Raw genomic sequence first — 27822 nt, 5'->3', positions numbered from 1 at the left:
TTAAAAGACCAAGCCAGATGTTCTTGTCATGGTCGATAGAGGGAGGCATTTCTTTAAATCAAGCATTCACAATCTACAATGTTTGACTCCAGGATTATTAGTCAACTTTATTTTGTATAGTTTGCGTGCAGAAAAAGAGACAATACAAATAACCCATAAAATATACATTTACGTTGCCATGGGCTGAATTCACAATGTGAGAAACACTGCAATAATAGCCTACAAAAAATACAGCATAATCAGACAGTTTTTCTGTATATTAATTCATCCATACAGGTATGCTTTATGTTTTACTTGCTATCAAGTGTCAATACAAAACTCTGACCTATTGACAAATCTAGTCATTACTCCGTCCACCTTATTGTGACCTTTCAGCCAATCAGATTACAGCTTTACTAGACTGAGATAGTTCTTCTTCCAGTTCACTCACACACACACACACACACACACACACACACACAGACACAGGCATGTGGTTGAAGAGAAGGCAGTGTGGGGACATTCTGTGGCTTGGTTTGACAGAAGTTAGCATCGCTTCGCTATATTCACTTCCTTGTTCACAGCGGCTTTAATGTAGGCTATTCTATCTCCCTGCATTTATATGTCCTATATATTATTTGTAGGAAAGTTGATTGAAAAACAAAAAATTCAGGAGAGAATAACCATATTTAAATTGAGAGGCAAAATGCCCCTACTACTTCAAATGTGAATATTGCTGTGCGTTAAACTACGTTTCTCTCTTTCCTCTTCAGTTTTGCAACTTCACTTTTCTAGCTGCGTAAGCTTCTGGATTCCTGTTGAAGCTACTTTATGATAAATTACTCATTATTTTCCTCAACTGTTAGTCAGATAAATTTGTCTAAATAAATAAATTTCATGTTTTAAAGGGACTTTCATTAGAAATAATGATTTTTATACTGTTCAAACTGTATATTTTCTCCCATAACCCGACCCCTAAACCTACCTATCACACAAAACTTTCAGCGTTTTTACATTTTCAAATCAATCACTTTTTTGATTTATAGCTGTTTTCCTCATGAGGACCAAAAATGTCCCCGCAATGTAGGGAATACCTGAACAACACACACACACACTTACACACACACACTTGTTGGGACATTTTGACCTCACAATGCAATTTAAACCTGTACACACACACAAAAATGTCTTAATTTCAAACTGCAAACTGATTAAAACAAACTTTCACGGATAATGACAGAATGCACTTTAATTGCCCCAGATAAAAATGTTCCCCCATATTTTTTAAAATATATATATAGGCTATATATATAAAAAATGAGTTCCTGAGTCTCATTCAGCAGATAATAAAATCCATCTCATACTATGATAATGCAAAAAAGATTTCATCTGGGAATTGGTGGCAAGGGTGGCGCTCCTCTGTCTCTGATTCCTGAAAAACAAATAGATATAAACTAATTATTCTGACATTAAAATATGCAAAACTTAACATGTCAACTCTAAAAGCAGAAAAACAAAACCAATTGTGGGTGGACATTAGCATCAAACTATATTCACAACAACACACACTTTTAGTGAACTCTCATTGCAATTCTGCACAAAACCCTGCAGTGCTGACCTTTGCCCCCGGACTTGCTGGGGTAAGTCTTCGAGAAGGAGACGTACGGCTCTGGTGGAGGTAATTCAGACAGAGCATGGAAGGAGAACCTCATCCCCCACTCATCTAGAGGAAAAGAATACGATAGATTATTTACTGCCAAACAGAGTCAGTCAATAGCAATTTTTAACATTTTCATAACCATACAGTAATGCTGCATCTGCTGTCTATGGACATTAAAGGAAAAGGTCACCCACAATAAAAATTCTGTCATCATTTACTCGCCCTCATGTCGTTTCAACCCTGAATGACTTTCTACCTTCTTCAGAACACAGAAGAAGATATTTCAGTGTCTGTTCCCTTTGACTTCCATTGTATGTTCTTTTGTTGTTGTTCATCCAATGGAAGTCAAAGGGAACCGAAACAGTTTTTTCTAAACATTCTTCAAAATATTTTCTTTAACATTCCACAGAAGACAGAAAGAAAGTCATACGAGTTTGGAACGACATGATGGCGAGTAAATGAGGACAGAATTTTAATTTTTGGGTGAACTATCCCTTTAAATTCCAAATACGGTAACCCTACATTTTTTGTTAAAACTCAACTGTTTTTTTCTGTTAAAATACTTTCTCATATCCAGAAAACCTACTTATTTTCAATTCTGTTTATTTACGGCAATACAGAAATGTGTCTCTTCAGGTTTAAACTCACTACCTTTTCTATTGTTGACCTATACATGATGTTGCTATTTTCTCATAATCAGATATAAGATGTAGGTTCCAGTCTTAAAGGGATAGTTCACCCCAAAAATTGGAGGTGTTTACTGTTTTAGCCAAACCCTAAGAGATTTCTGTCCCTCCATTGACAGGCTACGCAACTACCACTTTCAAGGTTAAGAAAGGTAGTAAAGACATCATTAAAATAATCCATGAGACTCCAGTGGTTGAACCACTTTATTTACAAAATATGCACGTTCACGAGAGCACCACGATGCATGCATACATGTTGACACGAGAGCAGACGTTGTAGAGTTGGAAATTCATATTTTGTAAATTAAGTGGTAAATTGTTTTTTTTTTTGCACAAACAAAACGCTTCATAAAATTGAGGTTAAACCACTGGGGTCACATAGATTACTTTAATGATGTCTTTACTACCTTTCTTGACCTTGAAAGTGGTAGTTGCGTAGCCTGTCAAAGGAGGGACAGAAAGCTCCCAGATTTCATTCAAAAGATCTTCATTTGTGTTCTTCAAGATGAATAAATGTCTTACGAGTTTGGGACGACGGTAAGGTAAGTAATTAATGACATGATTTTTGGGGTGATCTATCCCTGATAATGTTAATTTTCAGGTGAACTGTCCCTTTAAGAGTGCAGAGGTCGTACCTGTGGCAGGTGGTGGAGGGCACTGGTAGCCGTTCATGGTTTCGGGGGGCGGTGGAGGAAAGCTGGGCACTCTGGGAGGGTCTGGGGGAAGCGCGGGTCTGCCTGATCCACCGGGACGATTAGGGGGAGGTACGGGCTGAGGCATCCCACCTCTGTTTCCTCCTCCTGTGGGTGGAGGTGGAAGAGGACCTGGAGGGGAGGTCCAGTCGCATGATGAGAAATCCACAAAATATAAAACAATGTATTGTTTCTAAATATCTGAATACATGAATCGTGTGTATGCAGGCGTCTCCAAATTCACATTTCATTTATTTGAAAAATGGGGAAGATTTAAAAGCATATTAAGCCACGTTTCCACTGCAGGAACTTTCCCCAGGACACTAGGGACATTTGGGCTGGTACTTGGTGTGTTTCCACCGCAGGAACCAAGGTCTAAATGAAGTTCCGGGTAAATATTTCTCCATCCGAAAGTCCCTGCTTGCGAGCTAGTACTTCTTCCTTTTCAGAGTTCAGAAGCTTTCAGGGGTGGGATTTTGGCGCTGAACATTTTGATTGTTTGACTCCACGCAGCATTTTATTTTAACCACCATCTGTTGGCATAGAACAAACAATACTCGACAAGGACACAGGGCACACATGAGGGCTTAAATACATACAGGACTAACGACGAGACAACCAATCAACCAATGACAACATGACAACAAACCAGAGAACAAATGGCAGGATCACATGACTAGAACAGGGGATCACATGACAGACAAGAACCAGGAACAAGAAACAAAACCCAAAACGTGGCATAGCCTGCCTCTATGGGCAGCTCCCAACGTCCATCAAAACCAAAAACAATACTTCAGGAGGGTGGTGGAGCGGAGGCGGTCTTGGGGGAGGGATGGAGGGACAAGTCCGTACAGGGGAATGGGACCAGGACATGGCAATGGTAGGCCTGGGCTGAGGAGCATGGGCAGACCTGGGCCGAGGAGCGTAGACGGACCTGGAGCGTGGGTGGCGCCGGCTGGGCAGGCAGCCAGGGCAGAGCAGGCAGTTCAGGGGGCCAGGGCGGACCAGACAGTGCAGGGGGCCAAGGCAGACCTTGCGGTTCAGGAGACCAGGGCAGATCCGACGGTTCAGGAGTAGATGCAACCATCTTGTCCGAAGTCACAGGCGTAGAGTCGGCCATCTTGTCTGAAGACACAGGCGTAGACACAGGTGTAGAGGAGACCCTTTTGTCCGGAGACACAGGCATGGTGGCGGGCGGCCATGACAGGACGAGACTTTGGCAGGGCGGCCATGACAGGACGAGAGGCCCTCTCGGGCGGAGACGAACTCTCAGGCGTGGCGGCGGCCATCTTGGCCGGAGACGGACTCTCAGGCATGGTGGCGAGCGAGAGCTTGTGCGCTGCCTGGAGCTGATGTGCTGCCCACACACATAAAAAAGCTGTGGTGGCTATCATGAGCGCTATATCATCCGGAAATGTCTCAGGTGCAGCGACCATCTTGTCAGAAGACACAAGCGTGACGTCACGTGAATAGTCTCTGGCGCGGCAGATGTGACGTGAACAGTCTCTGAAGAAGCTCAAGCTTGGCAGGACTGACATGAAGTAACTCAGGTTCGGCAGGACTGACGTGAAGAAGCTCAGGTTCGGCAGGACTGATGTGAAGAAGCTCAGGTTCGGCAGGACTGATGTGAAGAAGCTCAGGTTCGGCAGGACTGATGTGAAGAAGCTCAGGTTCGGCAGGACTGACATGAAGAAGCTCATGTTTGGCAGGACTGACGTGAAGAAGCTCAGGTTCGGCAGGACTGACATGAAGAAGCTCAGGTTCGGCAGGACTGACATGAAGAAGCTCATGTTTGGCAGGACTGACGTGAAGAAGCTCAGGTTCGGCAGGACTGACGTGAAGAAGCTCAGGTTCGGCAGGACTGATGTGAAGAAGCTCAGGTTCGGCAGACTGATGTGAAGTAGCTCAGGTTCGGCAGGACTGACATGAAGAAGCTCAGGTTCGGCAGGACTGACGTGAAGAAGCTCAGGTTCGGCAGGACTGATGTGAAGAAGCTCATGTTTTGCAGGACTGACGTGAAGAAGCTCAGGTTCGGCAGGACTGATGTGAAGAAGCTCAGGTTCGGCAGACTGACATGAAGAAGCTCAGGTTCGGCAGGACTGATGTGAAGAAGCTCAGGTTCGGCAGGACTGACGTGAAGAAGCGCATGCTCGGCAGGACTGACGTGAAGTAACTCAGGTTCGGCAGGACTGACGTGAAGAAGCTCAGGATCGTGGGACCCCTCATCCACAAAGCCCACAGTAAAGGACGAGCCGCTTATCCGAAATGCGGGGTCAATATATTGCATTAAAGTCCATTGAGGGGTGTTGTCAGGCGTGAGGTAGTCAGAAAATGTCCTTAAGCCCATAGCGAAACATGTCTTTCAAGACCTCATCATTGAACTCCACCCCACAAAACTCCTCTACATAATCTTCGACCGGACGGTCACCTTGGCTGAGACGGAAAAGACGAATTGCTGGGTCCATGTTTGGTCGAGTATTCTGTGACATATCCACTGGAGGCAAGTTGAGGTGAGAACCCAAACGCAATTTATTTAAAAAATAGTCCCTGACATTTTAATAGTTTATTAATAAACTAGTGTTTTCTGTGTCAGGTTTGTGACACACCTGTGCGGTTGTCAAGTTTACCGGCACAGCCCTACTAAAAGTAATTTAAAGATGTGGTAGCATTGGATCTGGAATAGTCCCTGACCGTGAACAGCAACAGAAGTTACACTAATTCACCTTTAGATGGTGGCAAAGACTGTCTTTATGAGTGAGTCAGTCAGTAGAGAAGACTTTTATATTAAAATGACTAGAGTGTCAGGGCACAGGAGAAACCCCAAATGTTAAAAGGACAAGATATAGCAGCGGACATTCAAACAGATTTTTTATTACGAATATAGGACTGACCTGAAGGAAAATGCCATATCTACTGTAAATGCAGATACACTCGTTTACTTGATCTCTCACAATACTACTCTATACGCTTCAATGAAAAATATCAATAAGAACATATGACTAAGTTGCTAAGAGTGGTTGCTAGGGGTGTTGTGTAGAGATACATAGAACCGTTTGGTGAAGCGGTCATAGCTGTGTTTTATTCACGATAAAACATGGCTATGACCACTTCACCAAACGGTTCTATGTATCTCTACACAACACCATTGATCAATCAGAATCAAGGACTGGAACTAACCGTTTTATAAATATAAAATACATTTGACCTGAAATTTGACTCAATATTGTGACAGTGAAATAACAGAAATGACCTTCCACATACCTGCCCGTATGGATGGGCTCCGTCCCGATGGAGGCGGCCGCTCACTGGGCGGTGGAGGCAGTGGGCTGGAGCGTCCAGGTGGAGGAGGAAGGCTGTTTCTCGGTAGACTACCTCTACTGTTGGGCTCGTCCCTCGGGGATGGTGGGATGGGTGGTGCCCCCCCTCTTCCTGGAGGTAAGGATGGAGGCGCATTACCCATAGGCCTCTGAGAACTCATTGGTTTACTCTCAGTTGATGGTGGTGGTGGTGGTAGTGGGCCATCTCGAGAAAATGACGCTTTTCTTCCTCCAGTGGGTGGTGGAGGGGGAGGGAGGTCATCTAAGGGCCTACTAGGAATCGTGGGTAATGGCGGCCGGGCAGATGCAGGCATTGGTGGTGGAGGGAAAGAAGACTGGGACTCCCTCGGGGCGGGAGGAAGGCTTGGACGTCTGCTCGGCTGGCTTGGGGGTTGTACAGAAGGTGAGGAACCTGACGGTCGGCTTCCAGGTAGAGGTGGTGGGCCGCTGGGAGAGCCGTGCTGGGATGAGCGTCCCATTGGTGGTCCAGGTGGGGGTCCGGCCCTCCCTGGGGAAGGTCGTCCGGGGACTGGGAATGGGGGTCTGCTTCCTGCTGGGCTGCTGGGCGCTGGGAATCTCCCAGCTGTGGGAGGCATTGGTCCTCTTACTGTTTTAACGGCACCAAAAAACAAAGAATATGAAGACAAGTTTTAAGTACAGCACATTTTGATTTCAGTTTTTGTCAATGGAAAAAATAAATAGGACTTAATTAGAAATATTATTATATTACACAAGTATAGTATAGTGTAGTATAGTATTGTATAGTATAGTATAGTGTAGTATAGTATAGTATAGTATAGTATAGTATAGTGTAGTATAGTGTAGTATAGTATTGTATAGTATAGTATAGTGTAGTATAGTGTAGTGTAGTATAGTGTAGTGTAGTATAGTATTGTATAGTATAGTGTAGTGTAGTATAGTGTAGTGTAGTATAGTATTGTATAGTATAGTATAGTATAGTGTAGTGTAGTGTAGTGTAGTGTAGTATTGTATAGTATAGTATAGTGTAGTGTAGTATAGTATTGTATAGTATAGTGTAGTGTAGTATAGTGTAGTGTAGTATAGTATAGTATTGTATAGTGTAGTGTAGTGTAGTATAGTGTAGTGTAGTATAGTATAGTATAGTATAGTATAGTATAGTATAGTATAGTATAAACATTTTTATTTCAGTTTATGTCAATGGAAAAAAAAATGTATTACTAAATTAGATTTATTACTATTTTATAAACAAAGAATAGTATTGTATAGTATAGTATTTTATTATACACATTTTGATTTCAGTTTATGTGAATGGAAAAAATAAAATGACTAAATTACGATTATATTATACACATATAGTATAGTATAAACATTTTAATTTTAGTTTGTCAATGGAAAAAATATAGGACTAAATTAGGATAATTATTATATTATACAGATATAGTATAGTATAGTATAGTATAGTATAGTATAGTATAGTGTAGTGTAGTATAGTGTAGTGTAGTATAGTATTGTATAGTATAGTATAGTATAGTGTAGTGTAGTGTAGTGTAGTATTGTATAGTATAGTATAGTGTAGTATAGTGTAGTGTAGTATAGTATTGTATAGTATAGTATAGTATAGTGTAGTGTAGTGTAGTGTAGTGTAGTATAGTATTGTATAGTATAGTGTAGTGTAGTATAGTGTAGTGTAGTGTAGTGTAGTATTGTATAGTATAGTGTAGTGTAGTATAGTGTAGTGTAGTGTAGTGTAGTATTGTATAGTATAGTATAGTATAGTATAGTATAGTATAGTATAGTATAGTATAGTATAGTATAGTATAGTATAGTATAGTATAAACATTTTTATTTCAGTTTATGTCAATGGAAAAAAAAATGTATTACTAAATTAGATTTATTACTATTTTATAAACAAAGAATAGTATTGTATAGTATAGTATTTTATTATACACATTTTGATTTCAGTTTATGTGAATGGAAAAAATAAAATGACTAAATTACGATTATATTATACACATATAGTATAGTATAAACATTTTAATTTTAGTTTGTCAATGGAAAAAATATAGGACTAAATTAGGATAATTATTATATTATACAGATATAGTATAGTATAGTATAGTATAGTATAGTATAGTATAGTATAGTATAAACATTTTGATTTCATTTTGTCACAATGCAAAAAATTATAGGATAAAATAATAAATATGATATTATTATTATTAAATAATTATAATTGTATTATTATTAATAATATTTTTATTAAATTAAAAATGTGATTATTATTATGTAATATTTATATTAATTTATTTTTAGATTTTTACCCCTTTAATTTAAGGCTTGAATAGTTTTAAATAATAATACAAATTATTTATTTTAGATGATTACCGTTGTTGTTTCCTGGTGATCTCAGTCTTGGCATTCCACCCTGAAACAGCCCACCCAGTCCTCCTCCTCCCCCTCCTCCTCCTCCTCCCCCTCCTCCCCCTCCTCCTCCTCCTCCCCCTCCTCCTCCTCCTCCTCCTTTGGGCTCTGTGTAAATAAAAAATATCAATTAATACTTATAATACTTGTAATACTTACAGATAAATGTATTTTTTTTATTTACTTATAAAAAAATAATATATATATATATACATTTATTAGTTAGAATGTCTTTGGCTCTACACTCTTACAGTCACCATGAAATCAAAATTCTAAATTTTTTATGAATATGAAAATTCATATTTGTTATGAAATATAGCAGTATTTGTTATAAAAGATGTTTCCGTGCACATCATTGCTGTCACCATTCTGTTCAGTTTAGTTTTAATTTTTCACGTGTCTTCTTCGTTCAGATTCCCGCCACTCGTTTGATTCATTGGTCACCGTTATCATTATTAGCTCATATGTGTCAGCAGTGTGTGATTAATTATCCTCGTTTTTGTTCCTTCTTAAAGGGATAGTTCACTTTGAAATAAAATGTTGGTATGTTTTAGCTTACCTGAAGTGCATCCAAGATGTAGGTGTCTTTGTCTCCGCAGTAGTTTCAATTTTGATATTTTTAGGTCAAACCGTTCTTGTCTGTCAGTCATAATGCAGGTATATAGGCACTGTCTCCAAAAGCATGCAGAGAAAAGTCCAAATAAAAAAATTCCCCATCGTAAGTGCACAGTGATGGCCTAAGACACGAAACAAGCGGTTTGTGTGATAAAACGAACAGTATTTATATCGTTTTTATCTCTTTTACACAACCACGTCCAAGTGATCTGTTTACACCGGATTTCTTCCCCGGAAACTAAACTAACTGCCTTCGATTGGACGTTGCATTTTTAAACTCAGCAGAAACGCGTGTGATTGGCTGTACGGCTCAACGTATGCCTTTGATTGACCTGAACAATGAAGCGAGTAGTGTGTCAAGATAGAAGGCTTACAAATTGGGAATAAGTGAAAACTCAACACTCCCGGATGAGTTCGCGCGAGCTTAGGCCATCACTGTGCACTTACGATGGGGACTTTTTTAATTTGGACTTTTCTCTGCATGCTTTTGGAGACAGTGCCTATACACCTGCATTATATGACTGACAGACAAGAACGGTTTGACCTAAAAATATCAAAATTGAAACTACTGCGGAGACAAAGACAGCTACATCTTGGATGCACTTCAGGTAAGATAAAACATACCAAAATTTTATTTCAAAGTGAACTATCCCTTTAAGTTGTTCCTTCACCTGCACTCCTGGTCCAGTATTGTCTATTAAACCTTGTGATACACTATCTTCATCTTCATTGGAAGTTAAGTGTTAGAATTGTATAATGAATAATAGATTCAATCCATTTAATTATTATTAATAATAATGAGCATTATTTTCTAACAATTCAACGGCCCGGAGTCAATTATTCAGCTTATTCTATGGTTACCACAAAACATTGTTCAGATGATGTATTTCAAGATATTTGTTTTTGTGACACAAGTTTTTGTCCTTAAAACGCTCTTGTTTGTAGGCCATTGATAGCAGACCAATGCCATTATTAATGCAGTTTAGAGAGAGAGAGAGAGAGAGAGAGAGAGAGAGAGAGAGAGAGAGAGAGAGAGAGAGAGAGAGAGAGAGAGAGAGAGAGAGAGAGAGAGAGAGAAACTGTAAGTTTATCTACTCCATGAACAGCGGCGTTATTACCTTGCTAGTGAGAAATGTCATGTAGCCTTTAAGTTGCTAAAGTATTTTACTGATAAAATGATTAGAAATGTTCGCTCCGGCAGCTAAACTCCTTCTACCTTTGGTCTGTGGCGATTACGTAATCGGTAGGTGTGCGGGAAGGCTCCGCCTTCTTTCATGTGGAAATCTCTTCTGGTTCATTTGGCCTGTTCAGTAGGTTGCGGTCAGACGTACGTGAGTAATAAGTTGAACCTGCTGGTGAATTGCTTTATAGTAGAAAATTAAGTTGTACTTCTGATTAAACAAGACACTCTTTTAATTTTTAATATGGTAAAGCTGCTTGATTTTAAAGCTGCAGTCCGAAGTTTTTCCTCTTTGTCGCCATCTCTGTTCGAAATCTGCAATTGCAGTTATTCACGGAATAATCAACTTTACATGGGTTGTGCCTCGGCACACAATGTTTTGAGGAGAATGTGCAGCTGTCAGTCGCCGCGCCGGTGTGGATACTGGCATTCGCAATTACAAATTCTACTTTTTGGAAGTATGACCAACATAAGAATTTCTCCGGAAAATGTAATCTGAACAAGTAAGTAGCATCCAAGGGGAAGGGGACCAACTTGTTCTGACCAACTAAGGGGAAAAAAAGCATTGCAGTAAATCGCGCTGATTAAATCAAACGATCGCTTGTCATATCACGTCAAACCGTGCAAATTATACTTTGTTCTCAAATTGTTAAAGGATAACTCCGGTCAATTTTAACATTGAGCTCAATTTTTAGTAAATTTGGAGTGCTGTCAATACAGAGAACAATGACAAAAATTGGTGTTGCCTACACCGTGTTATCCTCTTTTTAAAATTTGCACCCTGTTGACTTGAATGGGGTCTAATTTTAAACCTGCTTTTATTTCTCTTATCATCCTTGATGTGTCATTACAAGTGCCCAGCCATGTTGAGTGATTCCTTCAGAGAGAACACGAGTGAATCTGACTGCCGTAGATGTGAAAGATATGAATAAAAATGATGTTATTTCAGCCAGCGCACATACCTGTATTTACTTCCTGTTTTCGGTCGAAGTCCAAAGTAGTCAATTGTCGAGTTCACGCGCATAGGTTTAGTTACCTATGATCACGCGCGTGAACTCGACAATCGACTACTTTGGACTACTTGCGTGATTACATTACGCTCACGATATTTATACTTGTTTTTCATGGGCTCGGTCGCAGTCTCTTTTATCCCCGTTGCTATGACCAGATGCATTTCTCATGCTTTATTAAAATGCTTACTGTTTTTTGTTGTGTTTTTATTTTGCTACTGAGAGGAAAGCACGCAGCATGTATTTACATATTCATCTAGCCGTCGCGCTCATCAGAGTGGACGGCATCAGATGTTTGCTAACAGTATATCGCTGCTCACGGATATCAATCAGATAGTATAGTATTTTTTTTTTAAAGGCCCCCCGAAATCAAAATGATTATTTTTTAGCATTTATTATGAATATGTTAGCCTTAAGGTGGTGAATAAGCTGGTGCGTTCCAAATCAATGACAAAATTCGCATTTAGGAGATTTAAGCATTCAAAACTTACAGTCTCTCACTTCCGCTAAAATGGATCAGGGATTTTTATGACATCACTGCAGACTTCAGCTTCTTATCAGATCTTCTGTCCAATCAAATGCTCTCTAGAATCTAAAGCTCCGCCCCCTATGCTATAAATACCACCTGGTCAAAGCGATCGGTGTTGACACGTCATGGAGCAATATGGGTTTGGAGATGTGCGTTCGGTTGCTCAAACGCTCAAGATTTATTCCGTTTTCCAACTGTACGTTGGTTAAGAATGAAATGGCTAGATTTTATTCACATCTTTACTATTGAATCCAACGTATCATCAGTGCTCGGATTCGCTTTCATGGTGCTGTCAAGTACGGCTTGCAGTCTGTGAGGTAAACTAAACGCTATTGGCTATTTGAAAAGGGGGAGGAGCCATTCAATATGTCCCGCCTTAGCTTCCTGTTTCAGTGGAAATTACGTCAACGCATCATATAAAGGTGTATGTTCCAAGGCACTTCAGTGGGCCTTTAAATTAATGTGCCCTCTGTAGTGCCTGAGACAGATCAGACACATAATGGGCCCTATCTTGCACCCAGCGCAATTGACTTTGTACACCGACGCATGTATCATTCCTATTCTGCACCCGCGCACAGCGGACTTTTCCCTCCACAGACGCACGTCAGTAAATTAAGGAATGAACTTGCGCTCGCGGGGGCGGTTCAGCGCAAAGAGGAGCGTGTTCCGGCGCAAAAGTTCCCTGGCGCTATTTTCCAGTTTTAGAAAGCAATTCCGCCACTGAGCAGGAAAAACCCAGTCTAAAGACAGTGGCGCGTTGCGCGTTAGTCATATGCTATTTTAAGGGCGCATGCTTGGCTATTATGTAGCGTGACAACGCGCATAAACTTTGATTCTCTAATCTAAACAGACGCAGCAGTTTTCATTTTTGCAAATCATACATTATTACAAGGAAACATATTAACACACGAGGGAAATCATTGTTGCGTCCATTAAGATGTGAAAAAAAAGGCATAAATCTAGCTTACATTTACCCAAATTATTATATGTCTGTGTTTAACCGAAGCTAATTTGGGTGGGTTTCTCCCATCATTCCCAATGTCACTTCTCTGTGTTTTACGGCCCTGACGAGAACGTCGGTCTCCTCGGCTGTGAACTGCTCCTGGCGTGCGCTGGCAAACCCGCCGTTATAATAGCGATCCGCCATGGAACAAGCGCACCGGCTCTTAACCTGTTAGCCTTCAGCGCCACTTTTGAAAAATCCCCAGAAATAGCATACCCAACCTAAAAAAGATTCAATTAATTGACCCTTTGTCCTAAAAGCTCAAGTATGGTCTCATTTGAAAGCTGACACCTGGCACTTTATTGGAAATGTAGAATGAATTATTGTCATAATGAAAAAAAAAATATGAATAGCTTCAAAGTTGTGTAAGTTATTAGAAATTTATTTTTATGAAACATCTTCATGAAAATTAAATTGAAGTTGGCCCGTCAGCACTCTAGAAATGCACTCCAGCTAAAGACACATGTCTGACCATGTTATATTTAAAATTTGAAGGTGATAAGTCTAAAACTCTGTATTTTGTTAAATGTTTTTCAAGATCATCTCCAATGACTTTATTTTGAATTGACTCTAAAATGCAAACTTGTGTTTATTGTCATCTATTAGCATCTATTCAGTCTATTGTCTCTATTGTTTTGTGGTGCAAACGAGCCCCATTCAGTGTCACTCTCTCCTGCACACATTTACAGCTTTCCAGCCGGCTTATGGCCATAAATATTATTTTCCTTTGTCTCCATTATAATCGCTAACGACTGGCTAATCACGGTGTTTCACCCCCTAATTTCTTTCATAATCTTCACTTCACATTTGAAACTGTATCAAATGCCTTTCTTAAATAAAGAAATATTTCAGTAAGCATTCCGATTTAGAAAAAAAATCATAAAAAATAACAGCTAGATGGCAGGTGCAACTAGAGAGCTAGCTAGCATGTTAGCTTAGCACACCATCAATACACGACAATTTATGAGATTAAAACCCTGTTTGAGCTCCAAACTTACTTTATAGTGCAAGTCGAGTGTTTTAAATAATCTTCTATGAGCTTATTTGGCTTCAGAAAAGAAAATCAGACAGAAAATATATGATTTGATATTATTCTGCACTATTGTAAAGTCTATACCGATTAGCATTAGATTATACATATAATCTATTATTATAAAAATACCTGACATGGCTCGAAGAACACAGGTAAATCAAATATCATTGCAATCATGTTTATTGTCTTCAAAACATCTTTATCTGCATGTTATAGCGATCTCTGAAAGCTAACGTTAGCTGTGTTTATGCTATACTGTCTATGTGTTTATGTCAGTGACGTCCTGGAAGGTCACAGGTTATTTCTTCTTCGTGAGCTTTCATATTTGGAAAAAACTGTGCATAGAGCGCCCTCATTCTGCTGTATGGATTGAAAACACAGTACATCAGAGTATCCAGCGCTCTTTATGTATACATCGACGCATTTGGATATAAATTCAATAAATATTATTCCTGTCTATAGAAATATGATGTAAACCTATGATAATATATCAATATTTCTCCAAATCTGCACATTTTTGAGCCAAAAGCCCTGAGGAACGTTGTTTTGTCACGCGTTCTCAAGACAACAGCACCGGAGTTTTTTTCTGAATGGAGCAGCTGACGCTCATAATTCATATTAAAGGTATCGACTCATTTTTTCATTACATAAATCCTGACACAAATTAAGACATAACTGTCACTATAAGTTTCTCAGAATACAATAGTGGTCAAATACTGAAACGTGAGACTTATATATTTTTAATGATGTATAGTTTGTCAAGGTAATAACATTAAATCTGATAGTAACTTTGAACTATTTAAAAAAAAAAACGCTTCAGAGCGTCCTCGCTCTGGTGAAGGTTAACAGGTTAAAGGGAATGTGAGAGGACGCTCTGATTGGTTTATTTCACGTTACGCCCAAACCACACCTATGAATAATGAAGCTACTTCAGACCAAAACATTTTAGATTTGCGTCGGGCGCAAGAGTCGTTTATCCCACCGGTATAATAGCAACAGCGCCCGAGATCCGCCCACAAAGTTACTTGCGTTTTGCGTTTGATACGTGCGTTTTAAATCTTTAAAATAGGGCCCAGAAAGTGTTGGATCAGTATTATTGTCTATGGTCAAGATAGTAATATCTAGCTAGTCCAATGACTTTATCAATAAACATTCTGTCACGATACAGTGGTAGGAGCGAGGACTCAAATGCAGGTCAGGGTTTAATTTCTTTATTAAATAATAAAATAAAACAAACACAACAAACAAAAACTGGACTGGAAGCAGGGAAAACATGAAGGGATGCACAAGTCAATTTGGCAACATACAAAGACATATCATGACCAACAATGGTGATTCAGCACAGGACAGCAAACACAAGGAGAGGAAATAGGGAAGCAGCACGGCAGGTAACAAGGGAGAGCAGGTGGGACAAATGATTAAATCAGAAGCAAACGAGGGAGAGCAGGTGGGAAAAACTAACCAATAAACAAATAACAAGATGGATGGGGCTACACAATAGACAGCCGAGCACATGGCACAGGGAAACATGCAGGAGGCCATGTGCTTGCACCAAACAGATAAAACACACCTAAACAGAAGGGCATATGGTCACGCTCTCAACAAGACAAGACACAAGCAGTGTCAGAGCTCTGTCACCAAACCAAGAATAAACAGACCGAAGTGACAGAACCCTGACACATTCACTGGACGAGTGTTGTTGAGACGTTTAAGCCAAGGCAGGGCAACCTGACAGTCACATGAGACCTAGTCTCAGCCTCAGACGTCACGCCCACGGAGCGTTGGCTAAACGTCTGATGCATATGGTACACTTAACTGGTAACACTTCAGGAATGTTGAAGTCGTCATCTGATTGGTTGAATTTTATCGGATTTCCGGGGGGCGCGAGTGTCGCGTTTATTTTCGATCCGCCGGGAAACAAAGCACAGACGTGTGATTGCGGAAGAAAAACTGTTGTGTTTACATGAGTGACAATGAGCATTTATCAAGATCAGCTAAACGTACAGTAGGATTCTCAAAAGTATGCGAGGTTCACGGCATAGACTCTTTAAGAGATGTCCAGGAGTTTTGTTTGAGGCACTTAGTGGAGACAAAAATAGATATTTTAGCCTGTTTGCCGACGGGATTTGGGAAGAGTATTATTTTCCAAGCCTGGCCGACCCTTTGTCAGCATTTAGAAGGATTCCCAGCAGATCCAATTTTAGTAGTTGTGTGTCCCCTGCTATCTATTATGGAAGATCAAGTGAAGTACCTAACTGTGAAGGGGATATCAGCCGCGTTTGCGGGCAAACATGAAACAACAGACGCTGACATCGCAGCTTGCCGATTCAGTATTGTGTTCGGTTCTCCAGAATTGCTTGTGGGTGTTAAAAAGTGGAGAGATATGCTTCAAACAGATGTTTACCGCGAGCGTCTCATCGGTATGGCTGTTGATGAAGTGCACACCATTGTTCTATGATTTTCTATGCTGACTGACTTGCAGAGGTGGAAAGTCCAGGGGTCAGAAAGTAAAAGTCCTGCCATATGTTTATTCCACCCATGAACTCAGTCAGCTGATTTCACTAATTAGTTCTATCTCCTGGCTGAAAAACTGTGCTAATTAGCAAATCCAGGTGATTGGAACAAAATACTGAGGAGGACTTTTACTTTCTGAACCTGGACTTTCCACCTCTGCTGACTTGTTGCACGCCGGTCTGTTGTTGTGGGGACATTTCCACGCCCCGAAACGTGACGCTGAACGAAACGAACTGTAATTGGTTGTTTGACATGTCGGTCAAACGGCCTTATGGGCGGGCCTTGGCCAAAGAAAGCTGCTATGAATTCCAGACCTTCAGCCGTCAGTCTGAAGGTCAGGCTACACGAGACTACATGAGACCCCCCAATAGCAAACCACAACCATCCAATCAATTCCCCACAGACAAAATCAAGCCGCGCCCTACATTTGTTCTTGTTCGAGAAGCTGTTTCACTCAGATATATACATTAGGGAAGAAAAGACTATCTTAAATTCTGATTAAAATAAAGTATCCAAAAAGGGGTTTTCACAGAAGAACCATTTTTGGTTTCCTAAAGAACCTTTCCATTAACAGTTCTTAAAATAACAGTTTTTCTCAGTTTGAAGAACTTTTTGTGCAATGGAAGGTTCCATGGATTTTACAAGTTCTTCATGGAACCATTGATTTTTAAGAGTGTAATGTATATATATTATAAAACATATTGCAAAAAAACAAGTTTAACTCACTGTCCAGAATTGGGCAGCTCCGATCATTGGTGGTTGTTTTCTTCAGTCGAGCCCCTTTGCCGATATCTGATAGTAAAGCATTTCTCCCATGCTGCTCATTTCTGTTCAGATTCGGCTTCTCTGTGTTCGCCTAGTGACAGTTAATGTAAATTAGAGATGTTACATAAACAACACACATTGCCAACAACTCAAAATAGATATTGAGCCTTGAATACCTACAACTTTGAATAGACGGTGTATGCTGCATAATTACACGTTACATAATGCCGTATTACACGTGGGCATTTGTGATCACATGGTTAAACAGAAACAAGAAAGTACAATCTTTCATCAGTATTTAATTGCTATTACACTATTGACAACATCCGCCTCAATATTTCAACTTATTTATGGGGAAAAAAACTGGCACGAACATTTTTTTCTTGGCCTAAACAGTGTATACAATTTGTTAGCTATTAACTATAATGTTCAACGGTTGAACAATAAATTGATCACTTCAAAACTTTAGGGTTAGGTAATCCTAACCCTAAATTATATAAATCAAACTTACTTTTGGAATTGTAGTCTAATCCAGGAGGAAGAAGGTAGACGAAGTAGATCCAAATATAAACGTGATTTATTAATATAAAGTAAACTCAATGTAATATCAAAGGACACAAACAAAACAGTGTGCCATACACAAACAGTACCGGACAATGAATGGGAACTAAAGAGAGACTTAAAGGGATATAGTTTGCCCAAAAATGTCAATTCTGTCATCATTTACTTACCCTTAGGTTCTTCAAAACCTGTATAAGTTTCTTTCTTCCATTGAACACAAAAGAAGATATTTTTAAAGAAGCCATTGACTTCCATAGTAATCTATAGTGAGAAATTCATACAGGTTTGGAAGTGTGATGACAAAATTTTCATTTTTGGGTGAACTATCCCTTTAAATACACAGTGATGATCAAATAAAAACAAAGAGGTGTGCTCATTAATGAATATCCATGATAACAACTGACTAAGCCGACTAGATAGAACCAAAATAGAACAAAACGTTCATGTGACAGAAACATTGTTTTGTTTTGTTTTTTTCGATAAATAACAACTGGTACTTGGAGCAAGGCTATAGAGTGCTGCAGGGATGATTTTTGTAGGCCAAATGTAGGCCAAAACCTATTAAAAAAATCGTTTTTTTAGCACTTGCGGTTCCATCGTCCTGAAGTTAGTGGGTTTTTTGTTAAATGCCTGAAATAAGTCTGGTGAACACTAGTCTCTCAGCCTCACGGACCGTTGCCTGAAAGTATGATGCACAAGGCACACAAAATGGGAAGTTGAAGTCGTCATCTCTGATTGGTTTAATTCTACAGGGTTTCGGGGAGATGTGTGTGTCACGTTCTGCCTGGAAACAAAGCCGTCGTGATGCCAAACCCCCTCATGGAAAAAAGAAAGCTGTCATGTTTACAACTGTGACAATAGCCGCGTTTCCATTACCCTTCAAATTGAGCAAAAAATGCGAATTGAAAATACGCCCAATGGAAACACGTCAATTTAAAAAACTCCTACTTATCGCAAAAAAAAGTGTTTGTGCTCACATGAGGTGGTTTTTCAGGCAATTTACCGACGTCCGTCGCCATGATATTTGGAATGACTTGTCGCGAGAGGAAAAAATTAAGTTTGAGTCGCATAACATCAGTAAATGGAAACGGCGCCATTTCGCAATATTTTTTTGTCGACATTTAGAAAAAATGGCAAAAGTTTTGCGTAAATCTGTAATGGAAATGCGACAAATGAGTGCTTATCAGGATAGTCATGCGTCTTTCCCGCATCTCACCAGAAGATGGCGCCCGCAGCTGAATCATCCATCCATCCAACTTACGGGTTGGCCAACACAAATACGTCATCACTGCAGCGCCCAATGACCACATATTTAAGATGGGAGGGAACAGTTGAACGGTTTAAGACCTTGAAAAGCCGATTTCTGTTGACCACTGATCTCTAAACGTCCTCATACGACTGGTCCAGCTGTTGTGGTACTTTGAGTAAAATACAGTATCTTCAGCAGTAACTGATGATTTAAAAACATTCAATATTCCGGGACAAATTACACTATTCCTAGAAAATGACCCTTAATGATCAACCTGTACACCCCATATCTTCTATCTGACTCCAATATCTGATCAATTCAACATTTGGTTTATGTGACATCCTGTTTTATTTCACACAAATGAGCTATTAACATAATCATCATAATACTTGTATTTAGTCCAGTATAAATATTTTGATATTATACCCCCAGTTTCACAGACAAGGCTTAAGGCTAAAATGCATGTTTGAGCTGTTTTAACTTTTACTGAAATATCTTAAAATATGTCAGTGCCATTGTTTTGTCTCAATATGCACACCAGTATGAATTTTATTACTAGGGCACATTCATAAAAGCTGTTAACTCTCGTGTTATGTAGCGGGTCAATTTAACCATTTTAGTTTTTGAGTTATCAGATATACCGGTTAACCTGTTTTTTTCTTTTCTTGACATTCTGTGACCTTTTCTCATTCGGGGTCATGAACATGCATGCAAAGTGTCAACATGCCGATGTGTGGGGATTTTAACATTTTTAAACGATTTTAATGTTTGTGGGTCAATTTGACCCTCATAGGCAGATATTCAAAAGCAACAGTTCAGACACAAAATAACAACATTTCTTTATCGTATGTCAGAGCTCTAGTCCAAAAGTAGAAGTGTCTGAGTTTAACAACTTTTTATTTTTGAAAGTTTGTGAAAACAAAACCGTTTATCTTGTTAACTGTCAGTCCCCATTTTTGGAGCATGCACATGAAAATTACTTTTCCAATTAACAAAAAACTTATCCAACTTATAATTGGTATATTTTTAAAGGTGAAATGTCACATATTATTGTAGAAGTAAAAAAATATAATTTTTTTTATAGAAGTTTAAGTTTATGAACATGTAAAATACACAAATATTTTTTTATATATATTTTTTTTTTATATATATACAAACATCTGAACAAGTCCTGTATCAAGTTTGAGTTTGATCTCTCAATAAATGAGCTTTCAGTAAGATGTTTTTAGCACAGTACCAAACTTTTCCACTATGACTCTTCGATTTCCATATATGGTTTGAGTGATCTGAACCATATTGTCATGATTCTGCCTTAGTGTCCTTGATTTTCCCTGGTAGTAAGGCGGGATCATGACAGAATCATGTTTTGTGTACAAGCGCATGGCCAATTGTTTGGGCCATGTGCTTGTGTTGTCTTGTCACCCAACCCCGCCCCCTTGTTCTCCTCGATAGTCATTATTGTTTCATCTGTATCACCTGTCGTCATTATTTCTCCCTATTTAATCCCCTTGTGTTTGCTGTCCTGTGTCGGTTCATTGTTAATCATACTTGTGAGTACCTTGTGGAAAGTCTTGTTATTGTGAGTGTTTATTAGAAGTAGTGTCTGTTTATTGTTAAGTCATAGTTTAGTCTTGTCAGCCTACGATTCCTTGTCCCGTCTGTGTCTTGCCCCCTCGTGGGTTTTGTTTTCCTGTTTTTGTACATAATAAACCGTGTTCTGTGACTACTGTCTGCGATTGGGTTCATTCCCTTCTTCACCCTTCCAACTTCATAACACATATATTTCCATACTTTTCTAAATATTTATGAAGTAGAAATCCTATTCAGAAGTAGTTTTTAATCTTATTTGATTTTAATTACAAATAAATTGTATCACAAATAAAGAATCTATCGCTATTTATATATTGCTCTGGCAAGAGGCCAAATATGAAAACTAGAGAAAACTTGATATTTTTTAGGATTGCTTAAGATATTATTGCAATAAATGTTTAATGGCAAATGTCCCACATGTGTGGAGGCGGTTCACTCTTAAAAACAGTGGTTAAAAACATTTTTATACATCATAAATTCAGATATTTATTCTTTGTAATGTGTGAAAAATATTGATATTAAAAGTTAATTGTTTGTACCTGATTGTATTTTTTTTTATATATATATATATATATATAGAGTGATTTTTGGGGAATTGTATTGAATCCAATTAGGGTCAATATGACCCGCTCCAACAAGGCCAGAAATCGAACAGTGCACGAGGGTTAATGACCTAATTGAACTAAGGCCTAATCCTGGCTTAATCGAAGCCCTGTCTGTGAAAACAAGCCTTTAAATATTATATTAAGCTACTTATCAAAATATGTAGATCTGAACAATGGTCTCATACCACTGAAAAGGTTGGAGGGGGAGCAGGAGGGGGCGGTGGTGGAGGTCCAGGCATAGTCTCTCTTCTGTCGTGTTTTGTGTCACTTTTAACCTAAAAGACTGTGAAAACAAAAACACATTAGTTACAACTATTCAACAACAACCAAGCTGATAAGTCATTTGAGGAAGTGTCACATCTTCTGAAGACACACACCTCGTCCTCAATGGCTTTTGTTCCAACTTCCGTTAAGTCACCAAGTAACACGTATTCACACACACGCATATTGATACCTCAAACTTACCCGTTTGTAGTTTAAATATCCTTGTGAAAAAGAAGTGTTTTGAAAGTGCACTTGTAGTGTATTACAAAAAGTCTGTTTTTAAAAAGCTGTACTTGCAGATACTATATTAATGAAATGAAAGGGCCATTTAAGTGTGAGAAAAAGTAATGTCTAAAAGTTTCGCTTTAAAGTACATTTCAAATCATCGTTTTAATAATGCTTATATACGCACACTTATTTTGATGTGTTACTAACAAATGCTTGATAATAATTTTAACTGTAGTGTGTTATAAAAAAAACATTTTAAATTGACACTTCATCATTACAAATGTAATTACAAATCTATTTAAACACATGACAAGTTTCAACAGAAATATATTTTAGTTCACTGTAAACGCTTGTCAGTACATTCGACTTTAACCATATTTCAAAGATAATAGAAGTCACAAAATTATTACCATAAACAGTTTAATTTTACATTGTTACATACTAGCAAAACATCGCCATAATATATTTCATGACCTCTAATGCAAACATTAATCATTAAAGACATAATTGATAACAGCAAACAAGTGTCTCTGGATATATTTTATACTTGATCATTCATAAAGCAGTGCATAATGTATTATGAGCATGCACATTGAAAAAGCAAATGCATGACTTATAATTATAAAAATAATATAAATGTAACTATAACTGTCTTATAATGCAGTGTAGGTCCTAATGAGTCTTTTTTTATATATTTATAGAATAGTAATACTTATAGAAAGTTTTATTCCTTTAAAGTACATTATTTTCATATTTAGTGCGCTTTTTAAAAGTACTCATGCTACTTCTTTTCCACAAGGGCAGCCATTTGAAAGTAACAAAACAGCAGGTGTTCACTATCTAAGGGTCACGCATGTGAAAAACAAAAAATAAAAAAAGAGATGTTATGCTACAAAGATCATAACATGATTATCCGTTGCTCCAGTTCGACCCGTATGCATTTTCATGACATATGAGACAGAAGTGTGTTTTGACTGATGTTGTACAGCTGTGACCTGATTACTCGTGTGCATCACTGTGGATATTTCACACACGCAGTGAAATCATGACGCGTCGCTTCTGTCTCTTAAACTCAGAGTGTCTGCAGACAGATGCTGGCACGGCTTCCTTACAACAGCAGAAGTGCTACTGAACAAACACAAGAACCACACAAGAAACCAAAAACACAACCTAGAGTGACCTAACCACCCTGAACAGCCTCTCGATCCACTTCAGCATCTTATAGCAAGAGCACAGCAAACACTGGCGTGACCGTATGCGCAAACACAACTCACATGTCCATCTTCAGGAATGTAACTTGCCTTCTTAATATCTGTGTGATTTGTTTCCAGAGGCAAATACAGTTTCTGCCCTGCTTCAAGCTGTTATACTCAACTGTCAAACGCTTCTCAAGTGAGACCAATGACTTCCTGACACCAGCAGAAATAATCTCACAGATGAGGCACAAAGTATTTTTTAAGAAGGGAAAAATGCTCATTTTACAGTAACAGATCTGATCTTACATCTGCTCTACTCATATCGCAGCGTCTCTTCAGTGGCAAATATATGGCAATATTAATCAGGAGTGAGAGAAAAACGTTCAACCTTTTCATAAAATAAACACTCATATGTTCTTAATAACCGTTTAGCTTTGAATCCTTTCAGCATAACATTCAAAAATGTGGGTTGAACATTCAAAAAAAATTCAGAATTGTGAAATATTATTACTGTTTAAAAATTTTTTTTTATTGTAAAATACTTTAAAATGTAATGTATAACCTGTGAATTTTCAGCATCATTACTCCATCTTCAGTGTCACATGATCCTTCAGAAATCAGTATAATATGATGATCTGATGCTCAAGAAACATTTATGATTTTTATCAATAATTTATCAATTTATCATAAATTATTTATGATAATTTATCAATTTCTTAAAAAAAAAAATTACTTTCAATTTAAATCCCACTGACCCCAAACTTTGAGATATTTTCTACATTGCTCTGTAGAAAAAAATTCTCAAGAAACATTTATGATTTTTATCAATGTTGAAAAGTTGTGCTGCTTATATTTTTGTGAAACCACAATAAAAATAATTCAGGATATTTTAATGAACAAAAAGTTCAAAAGGAACAGCATTTATTTAAATTAGAAAAAAATATATATATGTATACTTTTTATAAATTTAATGCATTTTTGCTGAATAAAAGTGTCAATTTCTTAAAAACAATTTTTTACTTTCAATTTAAATCCCACTGACCCCAAACTTTGAGATATTTTCTACATTGCTCTGTGAGGACAAGTGTGCTACAATATTCAAAATATTTGCTTAATTAGTTGAGACTTTACTTTTATTTTAAATATTTGCATTCAAATTCAAATGTATCCCGTTTTCCAGTGTGTTAGCCGTCAAAGAAGAACAGTTATAACTGACATTACATCATTGAAAATTCAGTTTTAATGCGAAGATAACACAGTTTGTACGGTCTTGTTCACAGAAGCTGTGTGAAACCCCAGAGAGCGAGTTACATTTCCTCCGCTGAGTTTCCTCTGTGGTTGAGCAGCAGCGTGAAGAGAAACACTAACTTTCATCAGAGAGATGCTCATAGCCCTCACCAGGACACTTCATCACTCCCTCACAAGCTTCCCGTCCATCATTCCCACACTTAAAGAAACACTCACCTGCGTCTGAGCATTTGGAGCCAGCAGATCCAAGGTTTTGTTGAATGTTGCGCTGCACTTCCTATCTGCGCGTGCACAGGCCAATCAGAGAGGTCGCAGTGAGAGCTCTTCATGCAACAGAACGAGCTGAGGATCACAGCATGCAAACGAATGTGACCACATGCATTTCCTCACACAGTGTGTGTGTCAGAGTGAGATTAGTTGAGGGCTGTTATGAACTCCAATGGCTGAGAGCATTAACAGAAACAGGAACTATAAATGACTAATTTGGAGAAAGAAGATCTGACACTGTCTCTGCTGCTGCGACATGAGCTTGTGTACTTCAGACCGGCCCTCAGGCAACATCAGTGCTTTTCTCAGAGCTGACTTCACTTTTCTCTTCTGAGTTATTTTTGCTCAGTGACTTTTAGTCAGCTGGTGTCAAGTTTTTTCTATTTTTGCTACATCTTTATGATATTACGGTGAGCAGTTCTCAAGTTCACACAGGTGTCCTAGCGCAATATAACCACAGGTGTAGAGAATCACATTCATATACACTAGTACTGTTCAAAGGTTTGGGGAATTGGTGATTTGTGTGTGTGTGTGTGTGTGTGTGTGTGTGTGTGTGTGTGTGTGTGTGTGTGTGTGTGTGTGTGCGCACTGTAAAAAATGCTGGGTTGTTTCAACCCAATTTTGGGTACAATATGGACAAACCCAAACTTTGGGTTAAAAATGTAATGTAAAAATTTAACCCAAAGGCTGGGTTTGTCCATATTTTACCCAAAATTGGGTTGAAACAACCCAGCATTTTTAGTGTGTGTGTGTGTGTGTGTGTGTGTGTGTGTGTGTGTGTGTGTGTGTGTGTGTGTGTGTGTGTGTGTGTGTGTGTGTGTGTGTGTGTGTGTGTGTGTGTGTGTGTGTGTGTGTGTGTGTGTGTGTGTTTTGCCTCTTATATGCTACTCATTAATACATTTTAACATGTAATTTATTCACTCTAAAAAATGCTGGGTTGTTTCAACCCAATTTTGGCTAAAATATGGACAAACCCAGCCGTTAGGTTACATTTTTACATTACATTTTTAACCCAACATTTGGGTTTGTCCATATTTTACCCAAAATTGGGTTGAAACAACCCAGCATTTTTTAGAGTGTTCCTGTGATCAAAGCTGGATGTTCAGCATCATTACTCGTCTTCAGTGTCACATGATCCTTCAGAAATCATTCTAATATGATGATTTGATGTCAATAAACATTTCTGATTATTATCACATTTATTTAACATAGAAACTTACTATAACTTTGATCCATTTTATGCTTCTTTGCTGAATATAAGTATTAATTTAATTTCTTTTTCAAATCCGTTCTGAACCCAAGCATTTGAACAGTAGCCTAGTGTTGTGTATATGGCAAGCCGTTTTAGCTTTTATTCATTTCCAGGATATGAATTCTTGATATCAACAATTACATTTTTGATATCAACAATTACATTTTTTGATATCAAAAATGTAATTGTTGATATCAACAATTTAATTATTGATATCAACAATTGAATTCTTGATATCAAAATTGCAATTGTTGATATCAAAAATGTAATTGTTCATATCAACAATTGAATTGTTGATATCTGTAATTGTATTTTCACTAGTGAAATGTCACCATAGGCTGCCATTCAAAATCAATTGTTGATATCAAGAATTGATTTCTTACTAGTAAAAATGTAATTGTTGATATCAATAATTACATTGTTACTAGTAAAAATGCCATTACTGATATCAATAATTCAATTGTCACTAGTTGAAATGTCTATTCTTGATATCAACAATTGAATTGCTACTAGTAACATTTTTCATTTTTGATATCTGAAAATGTATTTCTGATATCAATATTATTTCAGATATCTAAAATGGCTTTCTTACCAGTAACAATCACATTCATGATATCAGAAATTAACATTGTCACTAGTGAAAATGGAATTATTGATATCAAAAATTAACATTGTTACTAGTAGCAATTCAATTGTTGATATCAAGAATAGACATCTCAACTAGTGACAACTGAATTCTTGATATCAAGAATAAAGGTTTTTACTAGTAAGAATTGTATTTCTGATATGTGAAATTGGAATTTCAACTAGTAAGAAATCAATTCTTGATATCAACAATTGATTTTGAATGGCAGCCTATGGTGACATTTCACTAGTGAAAATACAATTACAGATATCAAGAATTAAATTCTTGATATCAAAAATGTAATTCTTGATATCTAGAATTAACATTTTAACTAGTAAAAATGTAATTGTTGATATCAAGAATTAGCATTGTTACTAGTGGAAATGTAATTCCTGATATCAAAAATTGCCATTGTTACTAGTATAAATCTAATTCCTGATATCAATAACTATCATTTTAACTAGTGAAAATGTAATTGTTGATATCAAGAATTCATATCCTGGAAATGAATAAAAGCTAAAACGGCTTGCCATATTGTGTAGGCACATAGCCTATATATTGATAATTAAAGACGGGGTGGTATGTGTCGTGGCCGTACACTTCGGGTGTGCATTACTTTTCACGGTTACCACACCTCGAAACATTGTTCATATGATATATATTTCAAGACATTTGTTAGTTTTTTGTCCTTAAAACACTTGTGTGTAGAACTAATTTCTTCGTTGCTAATTCCAAAATTTATTTTTTAGGGAGACTGCCATTCATAGCAGACTAATAGGCCTACAGTTATTATAGATACTCTCTCTAATGAGAGAGAGAGAGAGAGAGAGAGAGAGAGAGAGAGAGAGAGAGAGAGAGAGAGAGAGAGAGAGAGAGAGAGAGAGATTACGCGTGAGCGAATTAGCCTACCTCAGTCTGTGTCTCTCAACAGTGTTCGGCAACAGCATCTCTAATAGTGAAATTATTACCTCATAGTGAGTGAGAAGATATAGGCCTACTGATAACATCGTCAGAGCAGTGCTGACAACACTTCTGTGCGAGAGCGGAAGAGAGTAGGCCTATGATACGCATTTTCCATTACATAATAGCCTAAAACCTATTTTTTGGGGGGGCAAAAAACATAGAAATCCTATTGATCCCTATATTTACTGGTTATTTTGCTGCTGTCGACCTTTGAAATAACTGAATCATTTGGCGAAGTGATATGGAACTGTGATGCGGCCAAGACCTGGAACTACTTTACCCGTTGCGTTCTCCTGAAAACCCCTGCGCACATTAGAACGCTCGTCAACCAATCAGAATCAAGCATTCAACAGCCCCGTAGTAGGCCTTTTCATTTCCTAGGAGACAG

General features: G+C 38.1%; 1 protein-coding gene across 3 annotated transcripts; it reads right to left on the bottom strand.

Annotated features, from left to right (window-relative positions):
* Positions 1-79: 79 nt before the first annotated feature.
* On the bottom strand, positions 80-27612 carry wipf1a (WAS/WASL interacting protein family, member 1a). Of its 3 annotated transcripts, XM_079619773.1 has the most exons (10): positions 27381-27612; positions 24544-24669; positions 21577-21674; positions 17898-17912; positions 17348-17477; positions 8702-8845; positions 6279-6941; positions 2961-3149; positions 1598-1702; positions 80-1411 (listed from the first exon to the last, which is right to left on the bottom strand). In XM_079619773.1, the coding sequence occupies exons 3-10, from the start codon at positions 21628-21630 to the stop codon at positions 1365-1367; spliced, it is 1347 nt and encodes a 448-aa protein (XP_079475899.1). In that variant the 5' UTR covers positions 21631-21674; positions 24544-24669; positions 27381-27612; the 3' UTR covers positions 80-1364. The 3 variants fall into 3 exon arrangements, with proteins under 3 accessions (XP_079475899.1, XP_079475898.1, XP_079475900.1); XM_079619772.1 differs by lacking the exon at positions 27381-27612 and having other exon boundaries at positions 24544-24774; XM_079619774.1 differs by lacking the exons at positions 17898-17912; positions 27381-27612 and having other exon boundaries at positions 24544-24757.
* Positions 27613-27822: the final 210 nt, after the last annotated feature.

The sequence above is a fragment of the Phoxinus phoxinus genome (assembly GCF_949152265.1).
Source record: "Phoxinus phoxinus genome assembly, chromosome: 7".
Lineage (NCBI taxonomy): Eukaryota > Metazoa > Chordata > Actinopteri > Cypriniformes > Leuciscidae > Phoxinus > Phoxinus phoxinus.
This window is presented reverse-complemented; position numbering and strand designations above follow the sequence as displayed.

Coding starts and splice junctions, on each gene's coding strand:
- wipf1a (XM_079619773.1), bottom strand. CDS start 21,630: ATGCCTGGACCTCCACCACCGCCCCCTCCTGCTCCCCCTCCAACCTTT. Junction 6,942..8,701: donor ATCACCAGGAAACAACAACG/GTAATCATCTAA, acceptor CCGTTAAAACAG/TAAGAGGACCAATGCCTCCC. Junction 1,412..1,597: donor CAGCAAGTCCGGGGGCAAAG/GTCAGCACTGCA, acceptor TTTGTTTTTCAG/GAATCAGAGACAGAGGAGCG.